Source organism: Neodiprion fabricii, chromosome 2, assembly GCF_021155785.1.
Source record: "Neodiprion fabricii isolate iyNeoFabr1 chromosome 2, iyNeoFabr1.1, whole genome shotgun sequence".
In the NCBI taxonomy this organism is placed as follows: Eukaryota; Metazoa; Arthropoda; class Insecta; order Hymenoptera; family Diprionidae; genus Neodiprion; species Neodiprion fabricii.
This window is the reverse complement of record NC_060240.1, coordinates 15,301,118-15,323,737: the sequence shown is the minus strand read 5'-3', so window position 1 is coordinate 15,323,737 and position 22,620 is coordinate 15,301,118. Positions and strand designations below refer to the sequence as shown.

General features: G+C 37.6%; 2 protein-coding genes across 21 annotated transcripts; both read left to right on the top strand.

The window, feature by feature from the left end:
• Positions 1–49: 49 nt before the first annotated feature.
• Positions 50–5,896, top strand: LOC124175567 (zinc finger protein 595-like). 3 transcript variants are annotated; one of them, XM_046555962.1, is made up of 5 exons: positions 50–149; positions 773–2,101; positions 2,718–2,874; positions 2,962–3,494; positions 4,202–5,896. In XM_046555962.1, the coding sequence occupies exons 2-5, from the start codon at positions 1,089–1,091 to the stop codon at positions 5,142–5,144; spliced, it is 2,646 nt and encodes an 881-aa protein (XP_046411918.1). In that variant the 5' UTR covers positions 50–149; positions 773–1,088; the 3' UTR covers positions 5,145–5,896. The 3 variants fall into 3 exon arrangements, with proteins under 3 accessions (XP_046411918.1, XP_046411921.1, XP_046411919.1); XM_046555965.1 differs by having other exon boundaries at positions 50–234; XM_046555963.1 differs by lacking the exon at positions 50–149 and having other exon boundaries at positions 270–2,101.
• A 3,208-nt stretch (positions 5,897–9,104) lies between these two features.
• On the top strand, positions 9,105–22,511 carry LOC124174959 (rabphilin-3A). 18 transcript variants are annotated; one of them, XM_046554658.1, is made up of 11 exons: positions 9,105–9,312; positions 12,700–13,231; positions 15,143–15,251; positions 15,693–15,754; positions 17,199–17,603; positions 17,679–18,154; positions 18,233–18,411; positions 19,184–19,446; positions 19,514–19,660; positions 20,086–20,503; positions 21,528–22,511. In XM_046554658.1, the coding sequence occupies exons 2-11, from the start codon at positions 13,190–13,192 to the stop codon at positions 21,653–21,655; spliced, it is 2,229 nt and encodes a 742-aa protein (XP_046410614.1). In that variant the 5' UTR covers positions 9,105–9,312; positions 12,700–13,189; the 3' UTR covers positions 21,656–22,511. The 18 variants fall into 18 exon arrangements, with proteins under 18 accessions (XP_046410614.1, XP_046410615.1, XP_046410621.1 ...); XM_046554659.1 differs by having other exon boundaries at positions 12,708–13,231; positions 21,528–22,494; XM_046554665.1 differs by having other exon boundaries at positions 15,705–15,754; positions 21,528–22,494.
• Positions 22,512–22,620: the final 109 nt, after the last annotated feature.

Sequence of the window (22,620 nt, the reverse complement as noted above, 5' to 3'; positions counted from 1 at the left end):
CCACTAATGAATCGCGCACATTTGATAATTCTCACATCGGTGTAGAAAGTTAGAAATTGAGAAAAGACGGATCAGCCGTTCGTAATTCATTTTTGTGATCGGCTGTGGGGTGGCTATGCCTAATGGATTATCAGGCTGATCCGACGGCGGTAACGGAATAACTTGCAATCTTCATTACCAAACATTCTATTTTGAATTTCTAAAATCATATCCTGATCCATTCTAGTTACCTCGGTATTCTTTTTTTTAAACGAATTCCATTCCTAATTTGAGATATTTAGTCTCTATTTAATTCACTACCTTTGTTTCTTAAAGTTTTGCTGTCGAACTATGAACTATATTTTTCTGTTTGTTCAGCTGTAATTTATTCCATATTCTCATAATTGTGCTTATTATACATGTCCTACATATATACATGTATATGTATTCTTTGCACCACATTTCTTGTATTATTCTCCCAGAATTCGCTAAATATTACTCCATCCATTCATCCTTATCCCTCACATTATACTCAACCCAACACTATGTAATCAATAATATGGAAATTACGGAAAACTAATACTTGTAAAATATAATTTACATTTCTTGTCAAAAGTAGTAATTGTTATGGATCTCCTATTTCCAGAAATTCAATTTCATCCGCAAGTTGTCATATTCAAATTCTAAGTTTATGGAATATGAAATATATGAAGTATTTAATATTTGAGATGCAAGTCTTTGCCATTGAATAACCTGGTGACAAATATGATAATCTAACTCTTCTATGTTCCAGAAAACGATTTATTTCTACGAAATTGGGCTTATCACTGTGATGAATGAAGTTCACATAATTTAAGTAAAAACCAACGAATCTATTCAGATTACTGTTCTACACACTTTTGTCACACAGGAATTGATAAAAAAAACAATTTGAAATAGTACCCAGGAGTGATTTTATAGCAAAATGATTCTCGCAGTTTGCAAGAACAGATTGGAACTGTCATGACTGGAAAGATTTCATAGCCCGTAACAAATCTTGAGGAAAAAACCAGTTGAAAAGGAAGCCAGTAGATGGAAAATTATAGACTAGTCAGCATCTAGCGTTTGTTATGGCCGACGAAATCACTCCGCCGCATGAAGCAAAATCATTGAATGTCGAAAGTAAGAGTAAAGACATATCGATACGGGAGAATCCTTGTTTCACTGAAAGATATTGGGGGGAGAAAGATCCAGATCCTAATCAAGTCGAATGCTTTTTAACAAATCCCAATGAAGCTGAAAAAGATGTTAATAACGAAATCTGCAACAGATTATTGTGCCAAATATGCAATGCCATTTTTAAGGGATCATGTTCAAGACACAACCTTTTGGAACACATAAATTCGATTCATAGTTTTGACATTTTTAACAAAGGTCATAGATGTCATGCTTGTAACCTGGTATTTTACACTTTGAAAGCATTTGAGATGCACAAAAATATTTGTGAAAAGAAATCCACAAGTATTATTTCAATCGAAACCCATTCTCTTGATGGTATCAAAGAAATTGTTGCAATAGACCATGAAAAGAGCAAATCTAATGCAAGAACTGCAGAAAGCAATGCTAAGATTAAAGAAGAAGATGGAAATGAAGATGCGAGTTTCCAAAGTGATTTATTACCAGATGGAAGAGATGTAAAAGACAATTCTTTCAAATGCTACATCTGTTCCACCATACTTAGAACGACAAGAGATTTCACGTCACATTTGTTAAGTAGACATAAAAGGGAAATAAGTGAATTGGAGTTTGACGATTTGTCTTACAGATGTAAGAAATGCACGTTGACATTTCCAAACTTGCTTTTGTTGCGGTCGCATTTCTTCAAAAAACACACTACACTGGTTATCTACAGATGTATTGTATGTCATGTCACATTGAGGTCTAAAAAATCTTTAAAAATTCATTTCAACAACGCCCATGCCCAGAAAACCAAAGAACTACAGCCATGCGATGAATGTGGGAAAGAGCTGTCAAACCTCAGAGCTCTTAAAGCTCATATTAGATTGAAACATAGTCCTAATAATAACAAACAAGGTTTTCGATGCAGGCTTTGCAAGCAGAAATTCGACTCAAAGGAGAGCAGGTGCGCACCTCGATTTTGAATTTTGTAATTGTTAGGTGTAGTAAAAAAAAACCAAATCACTCAAAACTTTTTTTAGAAATATTTCAGAAGTGTAACATTTCTTTTAACAGATTTTCGAAAAAACTTTGAATTATTTCTATTACGTCTGATGGGTTTTGAGAAATTATAGAAAGTTTCTGCAAAGCACTCGTATATTCTTTCCGAACTTCATTTTCTAAAGGAATTATCTCGTTACAGAAAACTGAGACAGATGTTTGAGAGAAATTGGAAATTCTTAGAATGCAACTGAAATTAATTTTTCTGTAATGTAGTTGTAAATATCTGAACGCATTTGTATAAGAATATCTTCAATAAAACTAGAATTATTAAAACATTTTAGAAAATTATAAGAAGTATTAGGGTTTTTTTTATAAATCTGCTGAAATTAATTTCCTACACGGAAATTAAGGTATTTCTACCACAGAATTCTGAGGGATTATTATAATTTGTTAGGAACTTTTTAAAATATTTGAGAAACTGCTATAAATTTACATTCTGAGTAAAACCATGTTGCTGCAAACAATTCCACTATGAGATACTATATCGAACCAATACTGTTACTGTTTTTTTCTTTCAGGAAAGTTCATTACGAAGAACATCATCTGGGAGAAAGTCCGTTTGTATGCACAGATTGCGGAAAAGGATTTTCAAGCAAATCTGGCCTTTATGGACACCGTCAGCTTCATAAAACCGACAAGTCTTCCACTTGTCCATATTGTGAAAAGATATTTAATGTGAGTTGCACTACACATTGTGCAATATATGATGATATCAGAAGTTATAAAAATCATCATCCCTTTGTTCTTTTTAATATTTTTCAGAGAAGGGACAGCTACCATGAACATATACTGATCCATGTTGGACCAAAACATCGCTGTCCACATTGCCCAAAAGAGTTTGTTCAACGCAGTAATTTAGTTCGTCACATCAGGATTCACACAGGGCAGAAGCCATACACCTGCACATTTTGTGATAAACGGTTTTCGGACAAAGGCGCGTGTAACTCTCACATTCGTGTGCACACCAAAGAAGAACAATGCGTTTGCTCATATTGCGGTCAAACATTCACCAAGAAACAAAAGCTCAAGTATCACATAAGGAAACACACTGGAGAGGGGTTGTTGAGCTGTGAAATATGCTCTAAATCATTCACCAATTCTTTTGCCCTGAAAGAACACAGGGCCATTCATGACAGGCAAACGCAAACCATTTGCATCGAATGTGGCAAGGCATTCAACAGCGCGAAATACTTGCAGAGGCATGTTGCTCTCGTCCATCAAGAAGCTCCACGCGCTAATATGGCTATCCGGTGTCCAGTTTGTGGCAAAGTATTCTGTCATGAAGGGAGGTTGAAGTAAGTTGTAAAACGGATGTTGAATTATTGAAGAATGGCATTCACTATCTGAATCAGAAGTTAGGAAAACAGGAAAAGAAATTTGAAATACTCTAGCAATGTTATTTTTGCCAATCATAGTGAACACGAATGAAACAGCATCCCTTGACACAACAGAAATAAATCTGAACAAATTCGAGTCACGCAAGTTACAATATAAACAACTTGAGAAGAGGTATTCTTATGTGATTCTAACGTTTTTGAGTTCATTTTCACCGTGGAGATATCCAGAGATTGCTTGAAAAAATTTTTACTTACAATTTTTTTTACAAGTTATCTCCATACTCAAGTTACCTCCAAAGTGTACAGAACTAAGCTATAATGTGACACTTGAATCTTTTTCAGAGAATATGTGGGTATTTGGTGAGCGAGAAAACTGAGTTCAAAAACATTTGAATCAGATAAAGAAAAACGGTGGTGTAATCGTTTCAAACCTTCTGATTGTAAATACGTTCCTAAAATTGTTGATATCTTAATTAGCTTGTGTTATTCGAATTTGATAAGATTCATTTTTATTGCACAGCAGGAGTGTTGTTTCGTATGTGTTCATCGCTTTCAACGAAAATAAAGTCCTCCAGGTTTTTTAAACGGTTTGTTTGTCGACCTACCTTTTCATTCAAACTGGCCATTCGACTCATGTAATGACTCCCTATCTAAAATTGTTGCAGATCTCATCTCGTTACCCATTTAGGAAAGAAACATTTGCAATGTTTGATTTGCGAAAAACGATATAGTAGCATGAAATCTGTGCGAAATCACTTGCAGCAAAGTCATAATCTGATGCCGGATCAACCGGAATTTAGCAAGTATGTTCGTTCTGCATTTGAAAACGACCAAAAGGCATTAACTCCACAACGGCCAAGCCTGCTGTGTTCTTCGAGCGATGAAAAAATTAGTTCCAAGAGTTCAATAAAATTAGATCAACAACGAAGTTCTTGGAATAAGGATACGTTCACAGGAGTTGGGAATGATGGTATCAATCGAAACGAGAGGATCGTTAAGGACGAAATTTCTTTCACTCAAACTGAGGGTATCTTAAATTATAATCATCATAACAAGTTATACTGTAAAACAGAGTTGAATACTTTGGCATCCACAATCCATGCGGATAAATTTTCGCATGAAATCAAAACCGAAATTCTTGATATTCCGGAGGAAATGGTTTTGCAAGACGAAATTACACATTCGTTTGCTGAAAAATGTTCAAGTATTGGAGAAGAACCGACGAAAGTGGGCGCCAAGATGTCTATGAATGAACAGACGTACCCGAAATGGACGCAATCAAATTTAAGTGCAATTATTGAAGAGCGTATGAAGGTAAATGAGGAGCTGTCTAGAATATGTGAAAAACAAATTAATCCTGTGGAAGAACAAATACCAGAAACCGAAGACATTCGTAATTACTTCCAAGAAATGGATCAAGAATCAAAATTGGATTCGAAATATTCCAAAGAGATTAATAGGAGGAGAAAACAGATGCGGACACCTAAGAAATACGTCTCAACAGTCGACACGGGCTTACTTAAGAATAATTTGAATATTATCGTACCAAAACGGGAAAGAGTTGAAGCAATAGCTCGTTCGCTTAAGAAGTCAACCAATACAACATAACCGTCTGTGAAAGAATAACGAGGTAAATTATCGTTGCGATATTTCTTTAAAGTAAGATTTAGATTTTAAGAAAATATGCGTTGTATTAGCGATTCCCCTGGTAAAAGAAGTTCTCAGAAATTTCTTATAATTCTGTTTATAAATTTTGCAGAAATATACTTATTCTGTATTTCATCACTTTTCTGAGAAAATAGTTTTATTATTTCTGGAAAAGTTGAAATTATTCCGATAAAATCGGATGAATTTCCCGAAATTCTAGAAAGTTTTTGGAAGAACATTTATGTTCTTTTAGAATTTCATTTTCTATTTAATTGAAAATCTAAAAAACTGCTAATTTTTAAGTTTGTTAAAATTTATGATTGAATCGAGTTCTATGTGAAAATTGAGTAAATTTTAGGAACAATTCAAATTCTTTCGGAACTCTTTTATTTTTTTTTACTGAAAATCTAAAAACTTCAAGTTTTCGACTTTCTGACTATTTCTAACAAAACTCACATTTCTTCAGAACTTTATTACCTCTCACAAATCTGAAACTGTTCTGAATTCTGGTGTGTCTGCGTATTTTCTGACGAAATCGTGTTACGAAAACCTGGTAAAATCTATGAAAGAAATTATAAATTCTTAGGAAATAGTTGGATTTAATTTTTCCGAACTGCTGCTGAAAAAATTGCACAAATCTGTAGAAGAATATTTTCAACAATCTTTTCACATCACTTTTTAATGAATATCAAGGAAACCATGAAAGTGCTGAAATTAATGAAACTTTTCAGAAAATCATCCGCAGATTTGAGAAACCGTCGTACATTCTGAGTAAATTCATAGAAATTTCTGGAAGTTTCAAAAAATAATTTCACCAGGGAATCGGATTAATGTTCTATGCAAACGCCTGTAATATATTTTCTATACTTATTTGCATACGTCAGGCAGCATTATTTACGAATTTGGAGATCTGCCAAATTAACCACGAAGGCCAGTAAATGCACGGTAAAAATATAATTATACAACCATTTACCTTATAAATTAATATTCATAATTATATGCTGTAATAAGCATCAAAGAAAGTACCTAAGACACTACCTCTAAGACTATAATTTACATATTCTGTTTGTATGACGAATCAATCTCCAGTCACAAAAATACAGATGCAAATGAACAATCAGAACGCACTGTACAAACGATTTACATATAATTCATTAATATATGTAATTTAATCTACTGTTACCAAATAAAATCCCAATAATAAAGTCAATTACGCATAGCACCGAAAACAGATACTAAATTGAATATTAAGAACATAAACTTTTACCGTACTTCAAAGAGAAGTCCAGTACAAAAAAAAAAAAAAATTAGGACAAAACCTGTGCCAGAAAAACGACCAAAACAATTATTATTATTAGCGAGAGTACATAGTTTGTAACAACGTTAGAAATCGAACTATGTAATATATGATATTATGTATATTAATAGCATTTATTATAAACATATTATATACATACGTGTAGTCGTATACATCATAAACAAATAATTTTTCTAACTTTTACAAATCATATAGATATATGTATATAAAGATATAAATGGAGAAAAACAAAATGAGAACAATTTATACACGATATTTTGTAAAACAATAATACGATTTTGGATTAAAAAAAAATGAAGATTCATGTGATCTTGCCAAAATTAATGTTTAAAAGACCTGATTCGCCTTAAAAATATCCAGTAACGTTATTTGGTCCAATGATGGGGAACACGAATAAAACGATATCCGTACTGCGAAATCTAAATCAATACAATCAAATTATAATCATACTAGCCAAGATATCAAGAATTTAAGAGAATTTTTTATAGTGAAGACATTCAAGTTGCTTAAACTCTGGTATTTTCGATTTGGTTCTAATATTTTTTACTTATTTTACACACTGAGCAAAATTACACGAGTTTACCTAAAACTTTCATAAAATCTTGCAATATAACAGAATTATAGTGCGCAAATGTAACCACTACCGAACATCTGTTGGACCATATTTACAGAAATCTATTCTTGTTTGCTCTAGACATAATTCCTCTGAAAAAAAAATTTCAAACGATCTCTGAAGACTAAATCTCTACAGTGGCCCAAAAAAACCCAAAAATACTGGAGCTGTATGAAAAACATTAGAATTTAATCATTTTGGACGTTCTAACTATAAAACGTTTTCTCAAATTGTTGATATCTTAAAATTAACTTGTGTTATACGAATTTAGTGAGAATGAGAATCATTGCTTTTACATGGGGATGATGTTCATTCGTATTCAATATTATTGGCGTAAATAAAATTGCTGCCCTGGAAAAATTATTTTTAGGATTTACTCAAAACTTGATTTTTTGACAGTACAATCTCAGTTTACTTTCAAATATCCGATCAATTCTACAATTTCTAATCAGAAATATCTCAATTTCTATGCAGAAAAATAATTTCAATAATTTTACCTCAAAACCTTGATATATTCTGAGAATTTCTGAACAGTTTTCATAATTCTAGTTTTACTGAAAAAATATTATATTACTAGTACATCTACGTTTCTTCAGGGGTCAGTTACTTCAGGAAAATTAATTTCTACTGTTTAGAAAAAGTGTACAAGAGGTGAACTTTAATTTTTTTTTTATTCGAGCTCAATAGAAAACGAAGTTCCGAAAGAATACGCATTCTTTTTAGAGAAACTCTAAAATTTCTTGAATTCCCTCTGCAAAGTTTATCAGAAAGATTCAATCTTCTTTCGACTTGTCGCAAAACGTGGTATATCGGAGTAATTTGTAGAGAAAATTGTAAAAAATTACCACGTGTTTTTTTTTCCCACCAGAGTCGAGATTATTGAAACGTGTTTTTTACGCTTTTCCTAAATTTTGTTTAAAACAGTTGATCCTTGAATTAGATTTGGAATTAGCCACTTTAGTGCAGTCCACATACACATACATCGGACATTCGAAGTTTTAGATACCACAATTTGTTTTTTCTTATCGAGGGGGGTGGGGGGGTATCGTTGGTAATCTTGATCCAAAACATCGACCAGATTTCGTGGTAGCTTCGACCACCATCTTAAATTTGAAGAGGAATTTGTTTTTTTCAATAACTCGTCCATTTTCAACGTTTAACTAAAAATCGTCAGAATTAAACTTGTAGGAAATTTAATTCTCTAAAACTTTGGTCACTGAAATTTTTAGCCTTCGGTCGATATTTTCCGATTTGAACCATAAATTCAAGATGGCGGTCGAAGCTACTGCAGAATCTCGTCGAAATTCTGGATTTAGATTACCAATATGTAATTATACCAATACACGTATAATATACTACATAATTAGTAAAATAAAATTGTGGTATCCAAAAATTACAGTTTTGGGTGTTTTTTTTTTTATCATCTTGTCATTCCGACTGGGCTATTGGCTCTATGTTCAGTAGCTACAGCCCTACGTTGTGACGGCTACAACCCATAGACTTATACAGATACGCTGCGCGGTACGTGCACCAAGCTGAAGCCGTAATTAGAAAAAGAGAGCATCAGCTGCAGTCAGATCTCTCACTCTAATCGGTGATTTGGCGGGGGGAGGAAACACATGGACTCGTACAAGTATACCTCCCCACTTGCCTTACTGATTTCCCCGCCTGACGGATGCTTCCCACTCTTTCGATCGTGCAACAGAGAGGTCCGACTTCAGCTGTTGCTCTCTCTTTCTGATTACGGTTTCGGCTCGGTGCACAGACCGTGCAGTCTATCTCTCAAAGTCTATATGCTACAGCTCCTCGAAGCCAGCATATACGCAAGCAACAGGCGAGCGTGGGAAGACCTCGAAGCATGAATCGACCATCCAATCCACCGAGCGCGGCTGATTGTGAACCGCTTTTTCCTCCCTCTAGCGACGACCCTGAGCTGTGGAAGTAGCTCCTATCGGGTCAAGGCGTTAATACGGAACAAGCAGGGAGTCGGAGTCGGCTCTCAGGTCTGCAACCACCTGCCGCACGGCAGTGGCGAACTCCGCGTACGAGCAGACGCGTCTCGGCTTTCTCTCTCTCTGGGAGGGAGACCAGTCGAATTTCCGGGAGAATCTATACCGCAGAAGGAAGACCAAGATAGACGGAAATCGAATGAAACAAGGCCCTCACTGTCAGTCGAAAGATATAATTGTCGTTAAATTGTACGTCGAATGGTAACGTATGTTTAAACCGACCTTGCTAGTAATCTTAATTTCATGCGTTTGCACATGTTTTACCGAGCGCCGGGTTCTGCAATAAGATATAATAATAAAGCTGTATTGTTACTGCACGGAGATTTAACTATATTGTAATTTCGAACGTAGGTGAAGCGTTCTTTTTTTTTTTTTGAATTTATACAACCCGGTCGATTCTGTGAACGCGTTCTATCGCGCGCGAAAAGAACTCTGCAGCTAATCTGCCGGTATCTCGGCCAGAGTTGCAGATAATATACATAATACTATGTATCGTTGACGACTAATCCAGTTACCCGCATGTTACTGCATTTTGCTCTAATTCATTGTCAGAAGATTGTAATGGAATTTTATACCGTGAATGTTGCTCGGAATTATTATGAGTTTTCGAGATCGCTCGACTGCTGCATGATTGTACAGATTAATATCTGTTAGCAATTGCTCGATCACAGCGGCAATAAAGTTTCACGGATTATCAACTGTAATGGAAATAAAATGCATTAATATTAGACAGTTCAGTTCGTACAATACCTACAGAATTTATATAGCCTTAAAAGCGAAAATTGCATTAACGCCTCTTGGCAGAAATATTTAGAGAAGATTGTTCGAGAAATTTGAGACTGTTGACTGGATATCACGACTAATTTTTATATTTTGCACTCTGTGTAATATATTTCCGGTGAATTCTGAAAACGCTTGCAAGTTCAATTTTCTGATAATTACACAAGAATTTGTTTGAAATCTCGCTTAACGATTTGTCAAAAAATATTTTTAGATACCAACTTTCGACGCTTAATTATACGAGACCTAATATAATTTCGGTACGTCGAAACTAATTTGAACTCTTTAGGTACTGATAATTGTGAGTCAAGTTTCCGTGGAAAAAACTCGATTCACAATCAGTTTGATTGCGAATGAACGTGAATTTATTCGTAACGCGTTCGGATTCTGATTATCGATTCACGAATCCGTTCAACTCGACATAAATAAAAAGTCAGAATTTTTTTGATTGTGAAAAAAGCAAAACTTGTATGTATATCTTTATAAAAATCTACGTATTCGTTTAAATTCATTGAAGCTTCCGGTAATTAGAGTATAAGTGCAAATATTTTCTCAAAAAAAGTATATTTGGGGAAAGTCTAGCTGACACGTGGCACAAATTTGCGACCTTCCCACGCGAATAAAGATTTAATACATATATACACGTATATCTATACATAAGGACCGTGATTTACGACATTACATAGTCGTGATTATAGTCGCGTGGGGGTTATTCTACTTCATGTATGACGTCGGAGTCTCGAGTTTGTGTTACCGCATGTCTGACGAGACGCGTATGTCCATCACTTCCAAGCTTACAGAATACATATTCCCTTCCCGGCATGTCTAATTTCGATGAAAATCAAAAGTAAATTGGCCGGACCGTCTGAATCAAAAGTCGAGGACTCAAAAAAAAACCGGTCGAAAAATCTCCAGCTATTTTATTTTCGCGAGTGGAACAATATCTCTATTATGTAATTGTAATGAATCTAATTCCAAATAACATGAGTTGGCATATCAACAACTTCAAAAAAGGTTTTTATACTCAAAAAGTTCAAAATGATTAAATCGTGGCGTTTTCCATCTCATCCTAGTATTTTTCGCCTTATTTTGTTCGTCATAGACACGTTTAGAAATCGCCTGAAAAAATGTTTAGAAGTAGTTATCACCAGTGGATAAAAATAGATTTTTGCTAGTACGGTATAACAGAAATTGATCAATAATTATATTTGCGCGTCGTGATTTCGCCGTAATGCAAAATTTCTTGAATTTTTTTAAGAGAAATTGTGGGGTTCTGGTCGACGTGTAGAATGAGCCCAACAACATTAAATCCGATACAAAAAGACTAGACCCTAATCATTTTAAATGTTCTAATTTTTAAAAGTTTTCTCAAAATGTTGATATCTGAGCTTGTGACATTGGAATTTTCTAAGAATCACTTTTACCGTATAATAGGGATATTATTTCATCCGTGTTCACTGCCATTAGCAGAAATACCATTACTGGAAATTTTTTTTCCGTTTTTTTTCTTTTCCTAACTTTTGATCCAGACGATCTCGTCGATTAGTCCTTAAAGTTGACATAAAGCGAGGCATGTTGAAATCCTAGAATACCATTTAATCAGAAGTGGGTATAAATAGTAAAGTTAATTTACAAGCTAACGGGGCTGAATGATGTCAGCCATGCCAGCTCGTCGCCGTCTGCTTCTGATGCCCGTAATTTCCTCGGCACGTCTTCTTGCCCATAATTAAATTCTCTCCAAATCCGCACACGTATAAATAATAAGCCCTTCGAACTCGCGGTTCGGTAGGAGAATATCATTCAAACATTTCTGTTTATACGTGAGGGAATTGAAACTGCGATTTGAAGAATCTTATGTTGTGCAACGAAGATGTTTAAGGTGTATTGGAGTATCAAATATGTAGTCATTATTTATTGGAATACTCTGCTATTCTCAACAACGCCAATAATTTTTCATTCAAAAACAATCGAGAACAAAAGAAATTGCTGATAAAGTAGCTTACATTCGTTATTTTCTTCCATAGATTTCCATAACACTGTCGACTGCCTGTACGCGTATACTATAATTTTATCCTTTTGGGAGAGGTGCTGTACGTAGAGTGAAGTCAGATTTACGAGATTTCGGAGAGCGCACAAGAGAACCCCGAATACTGTGTGATTAGAATTTCATTTCAAAACATATTCGAGGTCAGATGAAAATTAAACCGCGCCATGCAAACACAGTCGCCACTGAAAGCTCCAATCTTGTGCTTACATGCATGAGTTCTCTCTTAATTAAATTTTCTAGGAGTTAACAGACTCCGTAGTATGTCGGGGGTAACTCAAATTTGCAGCTTGGCAGGAGACGTGTCGGTAAACTTCAGATAGTCAAAGTGCATTGGAATTGCGTCGAAATAAAAATCAACATCAAGCTGAAGTTTGTAACGTTAATGTAATGATGCACCGTTGGAAAAAGTCGTTATTTTGCAACTTTAGGATTACTTGAAATTTCGTAAACTGTCAATACAGCATCAAGAAACTCAAATTTTGTAAATTCAACTTCTTGAGGTGTTCGGAAGGTGCAAAACAGTAATTTTTGTTTCAACTTTTCGATACATTAACGTTATTAACTTCAGCCTCGTAAATAAACTCGAGTTGCAGCAAATAATTGGGGTGTGGTTGATAAGAAATATTCTCGTATATTTTTACGGCATATGAGGCAAACCACACAATTCGATGAACACTTGCGTGACCCGATGATGCAATTCAATTGTCTGATCCTCGACCTTGTTCGCTAGATGAATTGCTTGCTGGAAGCAATATAGATGGCGGAATAATAAACCTACTCTTGTCGGGTGCCACGCCGGGATGCTGGAGCGAATCCATTGAGACACCCTATCGTGAATGACGTAGCAGCCCGGAGAAAACTCTCCCTGGCCTCGAATCCGCCGCAGGGTCCAAGGGTCAGGGTCATCCGCCCGGCTCCTCCGAGGGAAAATAGGTCACCCGGGCAAACCCCACCTACTTTCGGGGCCGACACGGTTTCGCCACTGACAACAACACCCATCGACGCTTCGTGATAGATGATGTGCGAATTAGCGAGATCATGCATCTCGGAGGCGTGAATCCTGCAGCCGTGGGGATTTGGCCAATGCTCTCCGGCTACGACAAGCTAGACTTTGCCAAGTCGCGGAGTCCCGAAGTTCAGGACCTGGTCCAAGGAACACTTTTTTGAGGCTTCAACCCATCTCCGAGAAACCGGATCGAAGATGGTTGATCTCGGGGATACTGGAAGCAGGGGTGGCAGATGGGTTTGTCCAAACGACAGGCATCTTGCCCTAAGAGCAAAGTGAGTGGTTCTTATCTTTTTCCACTTTCCAATTTGTCGAGAAATATTCTTTTCGGTTTGAAATACCGTTGAGTTACAGCTTGTTCATTCACCGTAACGCAGTATTATATATTTTCTGATCGCCAGAAAATCCTGTTGTTTGAACATAGAAAATATACTTTTATCCAATTGCTTTTCACTTTCGAATTGGAATTAAAATCGTGCGTGACGTGATGTAATGTGATAACGGTTAAGCCGCCAGGTTAGACTGGTGCTTAATCAAATTAAATCACGCAGTGCTCATACAGGAAATTACAGAGTCGAATGCTCTAACCTTTTGGCGTAATTTCGTTCATTCATGTACTACGATAGATGGTCGAGTTTGAGTCTCAACCATCTACGAACCAAGAAGCAAGTATTTCCTTCAAACCCTTTATTTCTCGACATTTTTCCCTCTGACCTCGCGCCGGGAAAAGTCGATCGAAAGAGCGACGGTATAACCATATAGGTATAGTTTTCTTTGCAGCACGTCAGCAGTGAGTACAGGTATAGATACAATGACCAGTTCTCCGCTGTGTTTAAAGGAAAATCCGACCTATATTGTTAGATCACGTAACAGCGAACATCGTTCAGATATTACACTGGTCAAAGAAGCAGTCATGCCTATTTTCAAATTTGTAACATCCTCTTGAACAAGTTTGAACAAAAGAAATCCCAACGATACCCACTACTAGAATTATATAGTAATTACGACGAATAAAATTTTTCTCACAAGTGTGCCACAAATAACATTGCTGCAGATTTTACAGATAGTTTTTTTCTTTTCTTAACTTGTGATTTGAATGGTTCGGCCGATTGATTCTTAAATATTTGCATCAGGAGGAGTTGCTCAATCACATCAAAACGTCAAATCGCACTTGTGAAATGTCGCTCCCTTTCGCTGTAATGTGCGTTATATGCTGAACCCTCGTGCAAAAGACAGCAACGATCGATCGAGTCGTAATTAGTGTTGCGATGGTGACGAACCAATTGAGAGGACATAGTATAGCCTGGGACTTCTTCATAAATGTCCATTGGGACATCCCCCGGCGGGGGTCATTCGCGGTAGCGATCCAGGAGTGTGAGGTACTTTATCAGCCCGCTCGACCCCTCGTGTATACCTACATATAAGTGTACATACACATCTCTATAACTGTATATGTGCAGTTGATAAGAATGGCGCAGTTTCGTTTGGTAATTCGAAAATCCGGGCACTGTTGTCGAATGACAAAACCTTGATCCCTTTACGCTTTTCACCTACCTTATAACCCAAGTAGCACACGGTCGACTCACATGTGATGTAGACATGGTGTCAGAAAATAAAGTCAACTAATCGGAGACTGACGAAAAGAACGTAATTGAAACCAATAGTTGACTATATGTTAACCATAGCATGTTCACCAATGTCCGTTAGGTTGTCAATTTACAGCCAGTAGTGTACAAATCGACTGCAAATTGATTCAATTGTTATCATCAACAAATAACCAAGCGAAACTTTGAAATTTCGAGAATTACCAAATTTCCTTTTTTTATTCTATTATATTCATTGTCGCAAGTTCCGTACGATTTCCAATTTTACTTTCAACGTTGTCTTGACCTTGACATTTTCGAGGGCATTAATCGTCATAGGTGTGGCTAACCAGCAGAATAGTCACCGTCTTGCCGACTTTCTGCCAACTCCAAGTCAAAGTTTCCAACTTTTGACCTTATGACATCGGTTTTGATTATCCAAATTGACAGTCGATAATTCGACAAGTGTGCTACCTGGGAGATCAAAGGCTTTCGTGCGAATTGGGAATTAAACTTTCTGAGTTAACAAAAAATATTGCTTTTTCCACGTATTTTTGTTCTTGCTTCTCGTTTCCAACCATCCACTTCTTTTCTGTAACGCAGGTTGCGTACCGGATGGTCTGTGAAGACAGGGTCACTGGATTACAGAAGCGACTATCCTTCCGGGCCACAAGTTACCCTTACGGAGGAGGAACGCTGCACCATTATAGAGGTAATATACTTTCATAAGATTTTCTAACTTTCTTAGCTTCAGCTCGAACTGCAATATGCAGTTTTAGCGTCGACGACTGTTGAACTTGAACGGTCAACAGCAGTCAAGAGGCTCTTGTCAGTGATATTTCCTAAGTGAAATACTGTACGATCAATTATCTGTGAACGTAACTCGGTTTTATTTGTAGTCGATTATCGTGCTGTGAGATCATTGTCACAGTTATTAAGGGTTTCGGTTCAATAGGCTTGAGAAGCGAATTGCAAAAATCAAGAGTGTGCAAAGTCGAAATTAAGTATATTCTATGAAGCACTTTCTCCAATTTCCATTAAAATTTTCAAACTGAAGCAACGTAGATTATTTTATTGCTTCTGCCCAATCGAATTCATACCATGAGCTCCGTAGAAATCGCAAAATCTATCTGGCTAATTTTTAACTTGCCAGCTTCATTTGCAGATTTTGTCAGTAACACGTGTCACCAACAAAAGTCGATTAACCCCGAAACGGTGTGAGTATGGATTTTACACTACCTGCAGTAGTAGAGCTGGATTAGTGATCTAAAATTACTATAGCTGATAGAGCCTATAGTAGGTATAACACGTAGAGTAGTCGGGTGCTCTAGTTTGCAAGAGAATATAATAAAATATGGCTAGAGCTATTTGCTTTATTCTGTCAATAATTTGATTGACGCAGATGGTTGTTCGTTTGCGGACCTCAACAAGCTGCGATTCGAGAATTATTCAACATCTGTCCGTCCGATAACGTTATCTATAATCGAAATAGACACCCCAAAGAGAAAGTTGTTGAGGGAGCGGATTCAACGTTCACATTCTAACATTACGTGACGGCACACGTGCCTGAATAGTCGTGTACACACCTTGTAGATGCTACATGACATACGGTAGGATCGAACACCGTATACATACGCGAACCAAGATCGATAGTCAAGAGCTTTCCATAAAGGTAGATGTTATCGTTCTGTACGCAACTCTCTACAATAGACCGCTATGATTATCGTTTCGACTGACGACTGAATTGTCTCTACAATGAATAGGTGCTGTAGGTACCTAACGCTGTGTTGATCAATGCTGATAAGTGCATTTCAATTGGTGCTTCTGCATTGAACAAAGTAGTAGCTTCTGGTAAATTCAAACCGACAAACTGACAAGTCGTTTTCAGATTTACAGTACATCGACGTCTGAGATTCAAAGTATACCCACTCAACAAAGCCCAACTTTGGACATAACATATGAACGGATCCACATTTGAGGAGGCTTGTTGGAGTGAATCTTTCCATTTGGCTGAAATTTGGTCGTATTATATAGCGGCTGTGTACTGCGATATAAAAATTCTTCAATTCTTAGGTCACTAGACCTTACCGTTTAGGAGAACCATGTTGATTACTTTTATCAAATTGAACTTTCGTCTTTGAATTTTTAGCATTTCCTATCGTCGGTAAAAAATATAATCTAATGTGTTTTTGGCATGTCTGTGAAATTCATTTTTAGGTAGGTCCTCAAAAAATGCCAATAAACGCGTTCTTTTGAGATTTTGAATCATGGATATGCGAGAACCCAAAAAAAAAATATTTAAATATTTTTTGTATCAAATCGTAGAAATTTTGAAAAAATATATTCTGCATTTTCAAAGCGCGGTGAAAACGGGGCCATGTTTAACTAGGTTAAAGTGTTTCGCCTAACAGTAAGACATAGAGATCAAAGAATAATTAGATGATTTTCATATCGTAGTATGGATTATAACATGGAAAAATTTCAGTCAAACCCATATTTTCAACTGAATAAATTGGACTAGGATTCTTGGATTTCAGTCGATGTAAATCACGGCTGATTCAAAATGTCTAATAATTTTAACCATGATCATATGGTTTGCTAGAAGCTTCCAGCCAGTGAAACTAGTTTTTCAGTTTCATTGCATGGCGATTATCCACAGGTTATTCGTAGAGCGGAAGCGCTGGATTTATCGGAACAGGAGCGAGTGGGAAGATTGGTCGACAGGCTGGAGAACATGAAGCGTAATTGCGTGAGTGCCGGAAACTTGTCTGGAAGTGCAGACACCTCGCACAGTCGATATTCTTGCGCATTATGCGGTGAGAAATTCACTGTTCTTGGAGCTGGTCCGGCGATCTGCAAGGATTGTCGCAAGCACATTTGCCAGAAATGTGGTATTGAAGCAACGATGGTGTCGTGCGGATCACAGATTGGCTTTGCGCAAAATTCCCAACGACCCAGGCTATTCCTCTGCCGAATCTGCTCGGAAACCAGAGAAATGTGGAAAAAAAGTGGCGCCTGGTTTTTCAAAGGACTTCCGAAATACGTTCTACCCGATAAGAAACTCGTATGTATATATTATACCCACTGCATTTTTAAATTCCGACAAAGAAAAGCGCGACCAGATCTCTTCCGAATCTAGGAGCGTGGCAGACCGAGACGCACCTCGAGAGCATCGTCGTGGGCTGTTGTCAACAACCTGAGGTCCCTGGAGTCTCTGGAGCCAGATTCATCTTCTGACGAAGACGCGGGTCGTCGCTTGGCGATGAGCCGTTCGCTCGGAACTCACGAGGCTTCATCGCCAACGCCAACTTTGGCTGAGGAGAAGAACAATCGTTCCTCGACGCCAGTTTTTGGGCCAAGAGGCGACGCCTACAGTCGGCAGAATTCCGGAAACGCGGGGGATTACAGTAACGGCCTTAGATCGGCTTCTGCTACCGATGTCGGTCAGAGTCAATTTTCCTCCACTGCATCTGTGCAACCGCTTCCCTCGCCACGAGGTTCAGGTCATGGAATGCAAGGCCGGAACTCTGGGCAAGGATTTCAGTCCCAGTTTATGAACGAGCATCGTCAGACGTCCTCGGACCAACTTAACAGCAATCAGGTACACAGCTTCAGGTACGTAGGAATAGGATTGTTGAGAATAATGCACTAATTTTGGGTTGTTGCCGCCTCGCGTGATCTACAACCTTACAGGAAAGACTCCATAGAGTCGAGCAGCAGCCAGGGGCTCATGATGTTGGATCAAAATCAGAGTCACAGTCTACTCCACTATCACGAAATGGATCCGGAGATCCTGGTCGTGAACAACGAGGGTCCGATCAACAATCAGAACCATTCCGAGGCTCTGCAGCAAATAGTACGGGGACTAGCTGGTAATTATCCATTCAGCACCAAAATTATTCCGCTCATTGAATGAGGAATCACATTATATTATACGTTACACGTGCCATCAGACGATGAAGGTCTTTATCACGTCTTCACACTTCATTAATCTTCAGTCGACTCAATTATGACACTCTCGTGAAATTTTCCTGATATTCCCACGTGGCAAGAAAATGTCCGAGATTTTCTGTTTTTCGAATTACACAAGTCAGACTCTCCTCAAAATCCCTGCATCACCATTAAGTGGTAATTTCCACCCTAATGTATGAGCAGGGATTCAATGAAATTACTGCGACCGGAAATTTGCAATGTCGGAATAGCGGGGAAATCATCCAGTTCCGTACATTGCAGGCATGTGATGAAAGCAATGCCCACTGGTTGTCTTAAACCTTCCATCACGCAAGTGGATCGTGATCCAGCGTGAAGGAAACGTTAGACTAACTTGTTTCAATGCTCGAGGCACGTGTCAAGCATCGATTGTGAGATGGGGATTGGGTTCCAGGGTTGAATAGAGGAATTTATGTCGTTACGCTCCTTGAGCAACAAGTAGCTGTCTCCTCTTATCCCGTACGCTTCTCCCGTCTTTCTACTCGTCCTGAATCGCCTTCTTCCCTGTCAGTCAGTTGCGACAGTGATCCAATTATGTGGGTAGAAAAACTCGATTATACCCGTACAAAAAGTTCACCGTAGGGTTGGAAAGCTCGGATAAAATCGAGTGCTACTCAAACACGGCGCAACTCTCCATCAAGGCTGTGATTACAGCGGCAGCGGGGGATGGATACGGGACACTGGAAGTCTCATTGCTATACGACCCCGCGGCACAGTACCTCCAGTGCAGAGTGCAGCGTGCGCGAGGCCTTCGTCCCATGGACATCCACGGTCTGACAGATTCGTTCTGCAAGCTAAACATCCTCCCAATTGCGATCGGGAGCCCGTCCCAGCGACTCAGGACAAAAACTGTTCACAAGACCCGGGATCCGGAGTACAACGAGATGGTAACATTCTACGGCATCACGGAGACAGACGTAAGTTTAACGGCGCTCCGTTTCGTGTCTCTTCCAATATCGCCTGGAATTGTAATACCTATTTCAGATGAAAAATGGCAGAGCACTTCACATATTGGTACTTCAAGACGACCGAGCGGGCAAGGATTTCCTAGGAGAAGCCAAGCTGCCGCTCTGTCAGCTTCAACCGTATCGAATGATCCACTACAATGTTTATCTGGAGAATCACTGCCAGGTTCGTGATTCAAGGTTACATTTTTGACTAATGTATTACAACGAAGTTGTGTTCGTACCCCTTGTACACCCTGGCATGGCTAACACCGTTATCATATTCAGTCACCAGTTGCTGAGACAACCAGTATCATTGTCTGATCATCCTCGAGCCTTGAAAACGACAACACCTATTCAAACAGTAGTCAGTCACGAATTGACTTATCTTGATTCGTCAGCTCCGAAAGTCTGAAGCTGGGAGATTACTAGTCCCTCGATATTTTCGTAAAAGAGTTGTAGTCTTGTTGCAGAGTTTCGTGAGGCTCCAATTCACCAAATTTTGTCACTTCAGATCGAATTATCCGACACTTTCTGTGGGTCGCCGATTGCAAGTTTGGATCTTGGGGGTATTTGTCACGTCTATAAGAAATGGTCATGTTTGAACTATAGGTGGACCACGAAGAGGAAGTTTGGGGCGAGGATCTGAGTCCAAGGGGTCAAATTCTGGTAACCCTGAGCTACAGCACTCGCCGACGCGCCCTCTTGGTCAATATTTTGCGCGCTGCGAATCTGCCGGCAATGGACAGCAACGGGTTCTCTGACCCCTTCGTGAAGCTGTACCTGATAAAGCGGCCGGAAGACAACTCGCAACAAACGAGCGGGTCCTTCTCCAACGTCCAGTACAACAAAAAGAAGGAATCTCGAAAACCAACGTCCGCAATTTACAATACAGGAATCAAGTGGAAGACCCTAAACCCAGAGTGGAACGAAGAGTTCGCTTTCGAGACACGGCTCACGGATCTCACCAGTCAGATGTTGTGTCTCTCCGTTTGGGACAAGGACCTCGGAAAGAGCAACGATTACCTGGGTAATTAGAGAATATCGTACACTACATGGATTAATTTTACATTACTTTATTTTCATTGATATCGGTACATCTCTCTTTCTTATTCTATCTCGCAATTGAGATCCTTACACCAATAAGTTCAGTATCGGATAAAATCTAACACACGGAAAAAACATGTTCGATTTACATGAGTGACGGTAATTATTTGGGTGAAATTTTTTTGGAGTAAAAATTACTTAGATTGCGATATTTGACGACTTCAAAGAACATTCGCGCATGTCACTTCGTACCGATGAAAGGAATTGTCACCGCGATCCCTCTAATTTTTTCACCGAACAAGTAACCATTTCAAAGAAAACTCTGTATCTCTATCAATTTCACGAATTTCTTGATAAAATTTGGAGATAGCATTCGTAAACATGTATCTGTCATAAAATGCATGTTTGGGAGAAAAAAAACCGCTTCTTTCTCAGAATAATTTATTTAAAATTTACTGTAACTATAAGATTTTTCGGGGCGAGAATTTTTCCGAGATGTAATGCATATTCGAAGCAAAATTGTTTTATTTCAAAACAAGTACATATTTTATTCATTGAGAATGAAATAAGCAGGGTAAAATGCCTTAGAATGGCCAACACATTTTTTCTTCATTTTCCCCCTTGAAAGTACAATCGATCTCCGTCAATTACATACAAAATTAATATTTTTCATTAATGATTAGTTGTTTCGGTAAAATAATAACATTAAAAGATAAAAATCACGTATATTTTAAATGGAAAACTGCGTCGTTACAGCGGATGGTAAAAATCAAGTTCGGACATTCATGTTGGGCTCAAAACTTTTGTTTTTTTATTTCAAAACAAGTGATGGGGGTGGGGGGCACAGTTGAAATTCGAACATTGGACAAATAAGAATCATCCTAAGATACACACTTACCTGTATAAATTGCTGCTTGTACATATTTTCACTCTTTTCGATAGAGGAAGAATCTATAATCGAGTTATTTTCCGTGAATCCACTCGCATGCGCGGTTTTCACTTTAAAGGAGGTCTCATACTGAGCTGCAGCAGCAAAGGAGAGCGTCTGAGACATTGGATAGACGCAATCAAATTCCCGGACCATCGCCATCAAGCATGGCACAGTCTGCAAGAGGATCCCATCCCAACAGAATGAGTAGTCACTATAAATCGTGAGCTAATAATTTGTTACGATGTGCACTATACGCAAGTATAAGGTTATCGCGAAAACATGTCGCAATATAATATTGTAAGTCTCGTGAGTATAATTACATTCCGTGCCAAAGTAATTTGTTTACTCTGCAACTGACGTGAAGTAAAGCTTCTGCAATGCAAGATGAGTTTATATGCTGAATCTGTAACAACCAAGTTGAAATCGAAGGATTTATTCAAAGTCATTCAAGATCTCTGTTTCTAGTAAATAAACTGGCGATGGGCATTTTCTATTAAACAAAAAAATGATAATTAATTAATAAGGTATAAATGTTTGCCGAATGTATAAACCGTGGTGCGCATATAATAAGTGATAAACTCAAAATCTGATTGAATTTTTTTCAAATTTTTGTGTCACGTCAATGAAACTAGGGATTGCCAATTTCTTATTTATAACAAGTTGAATGATGATGAAGTTTAGTGCAATATTAATCTTTACATGCTAATCGAATAAAAAGTAATTCAATAGTTGGCTAGATTGTAGTGTGATTTTTTTGGATCATAAAAGATGAATTTGTAGGCAAGAAAAAAGGCCTCATAATTTAGTAAATGATTAAGGACGTGAGTCACAGGCAGACTGATTCGGATTGTTTGAATTGTGACCCATATTCTCAACATTGAATTATGTGGTTTGATACTCTTATATAGATGAAAATTGTTGACATTAAAGTCTCCTTCCAGCCATTGTAACAATGACAAATATTATTACACATAAATCGATTTATCTAAGCTGTTCAAGATATAAAATGAAACATGTTGAAAGAAAATATATACTTATATATATATATATATATATATATATATATATATATATATATATATATATATATATATATATATATATATATATATATATATATATATATATATATATATATATATATATATATATATATATATATATATATA

Bases quoted from the DNA above. Each gene is read 5' to 3' on its own strand.
- LOC124175567 (XM_046555962.1), top strand. From the start codon at position 1,089: ATGGCCGACGAAATCACTCCGCCGCATGAAGCAAAATCATTGAATGTC. The intron at 2,102-2,717 runs GTGCGCACCTCG...TTTTTCTTTCAG, and splicing joins TTCGACTCAAAGGAGAGCAG to GAAAGTTCATTACGAAGAAC. The intron at 3,495-4,201 runs GTAAGTTGTAAA...AAATTGTTGCAG, and splicing joins TGTCATGAAGGGAGGTTGAA to ATCTCATCTCGTTACCCATT.
- LOC124174959 (XM_046554658.1), top strand. From the start codon at position 13,190: ATGGGTTTGTCCAAACGACAGGCATCTTGCCCTAAGAGCAAA. The intron at 15,755-17,198 runs GTGTGAGTATGG...GATTATCCACAG, and splicing joins AGTCGATTAACCCCGAAACG to GTTATTCGTAGAGCGGAAGC. The intron at 19,661-20,085 runs GTTCGTGATTCA...TTTGAACTATAG, and splicing joins ATCTGGAGAATCACTGCCAG to GTGGACCACGAAGAGGAAGT.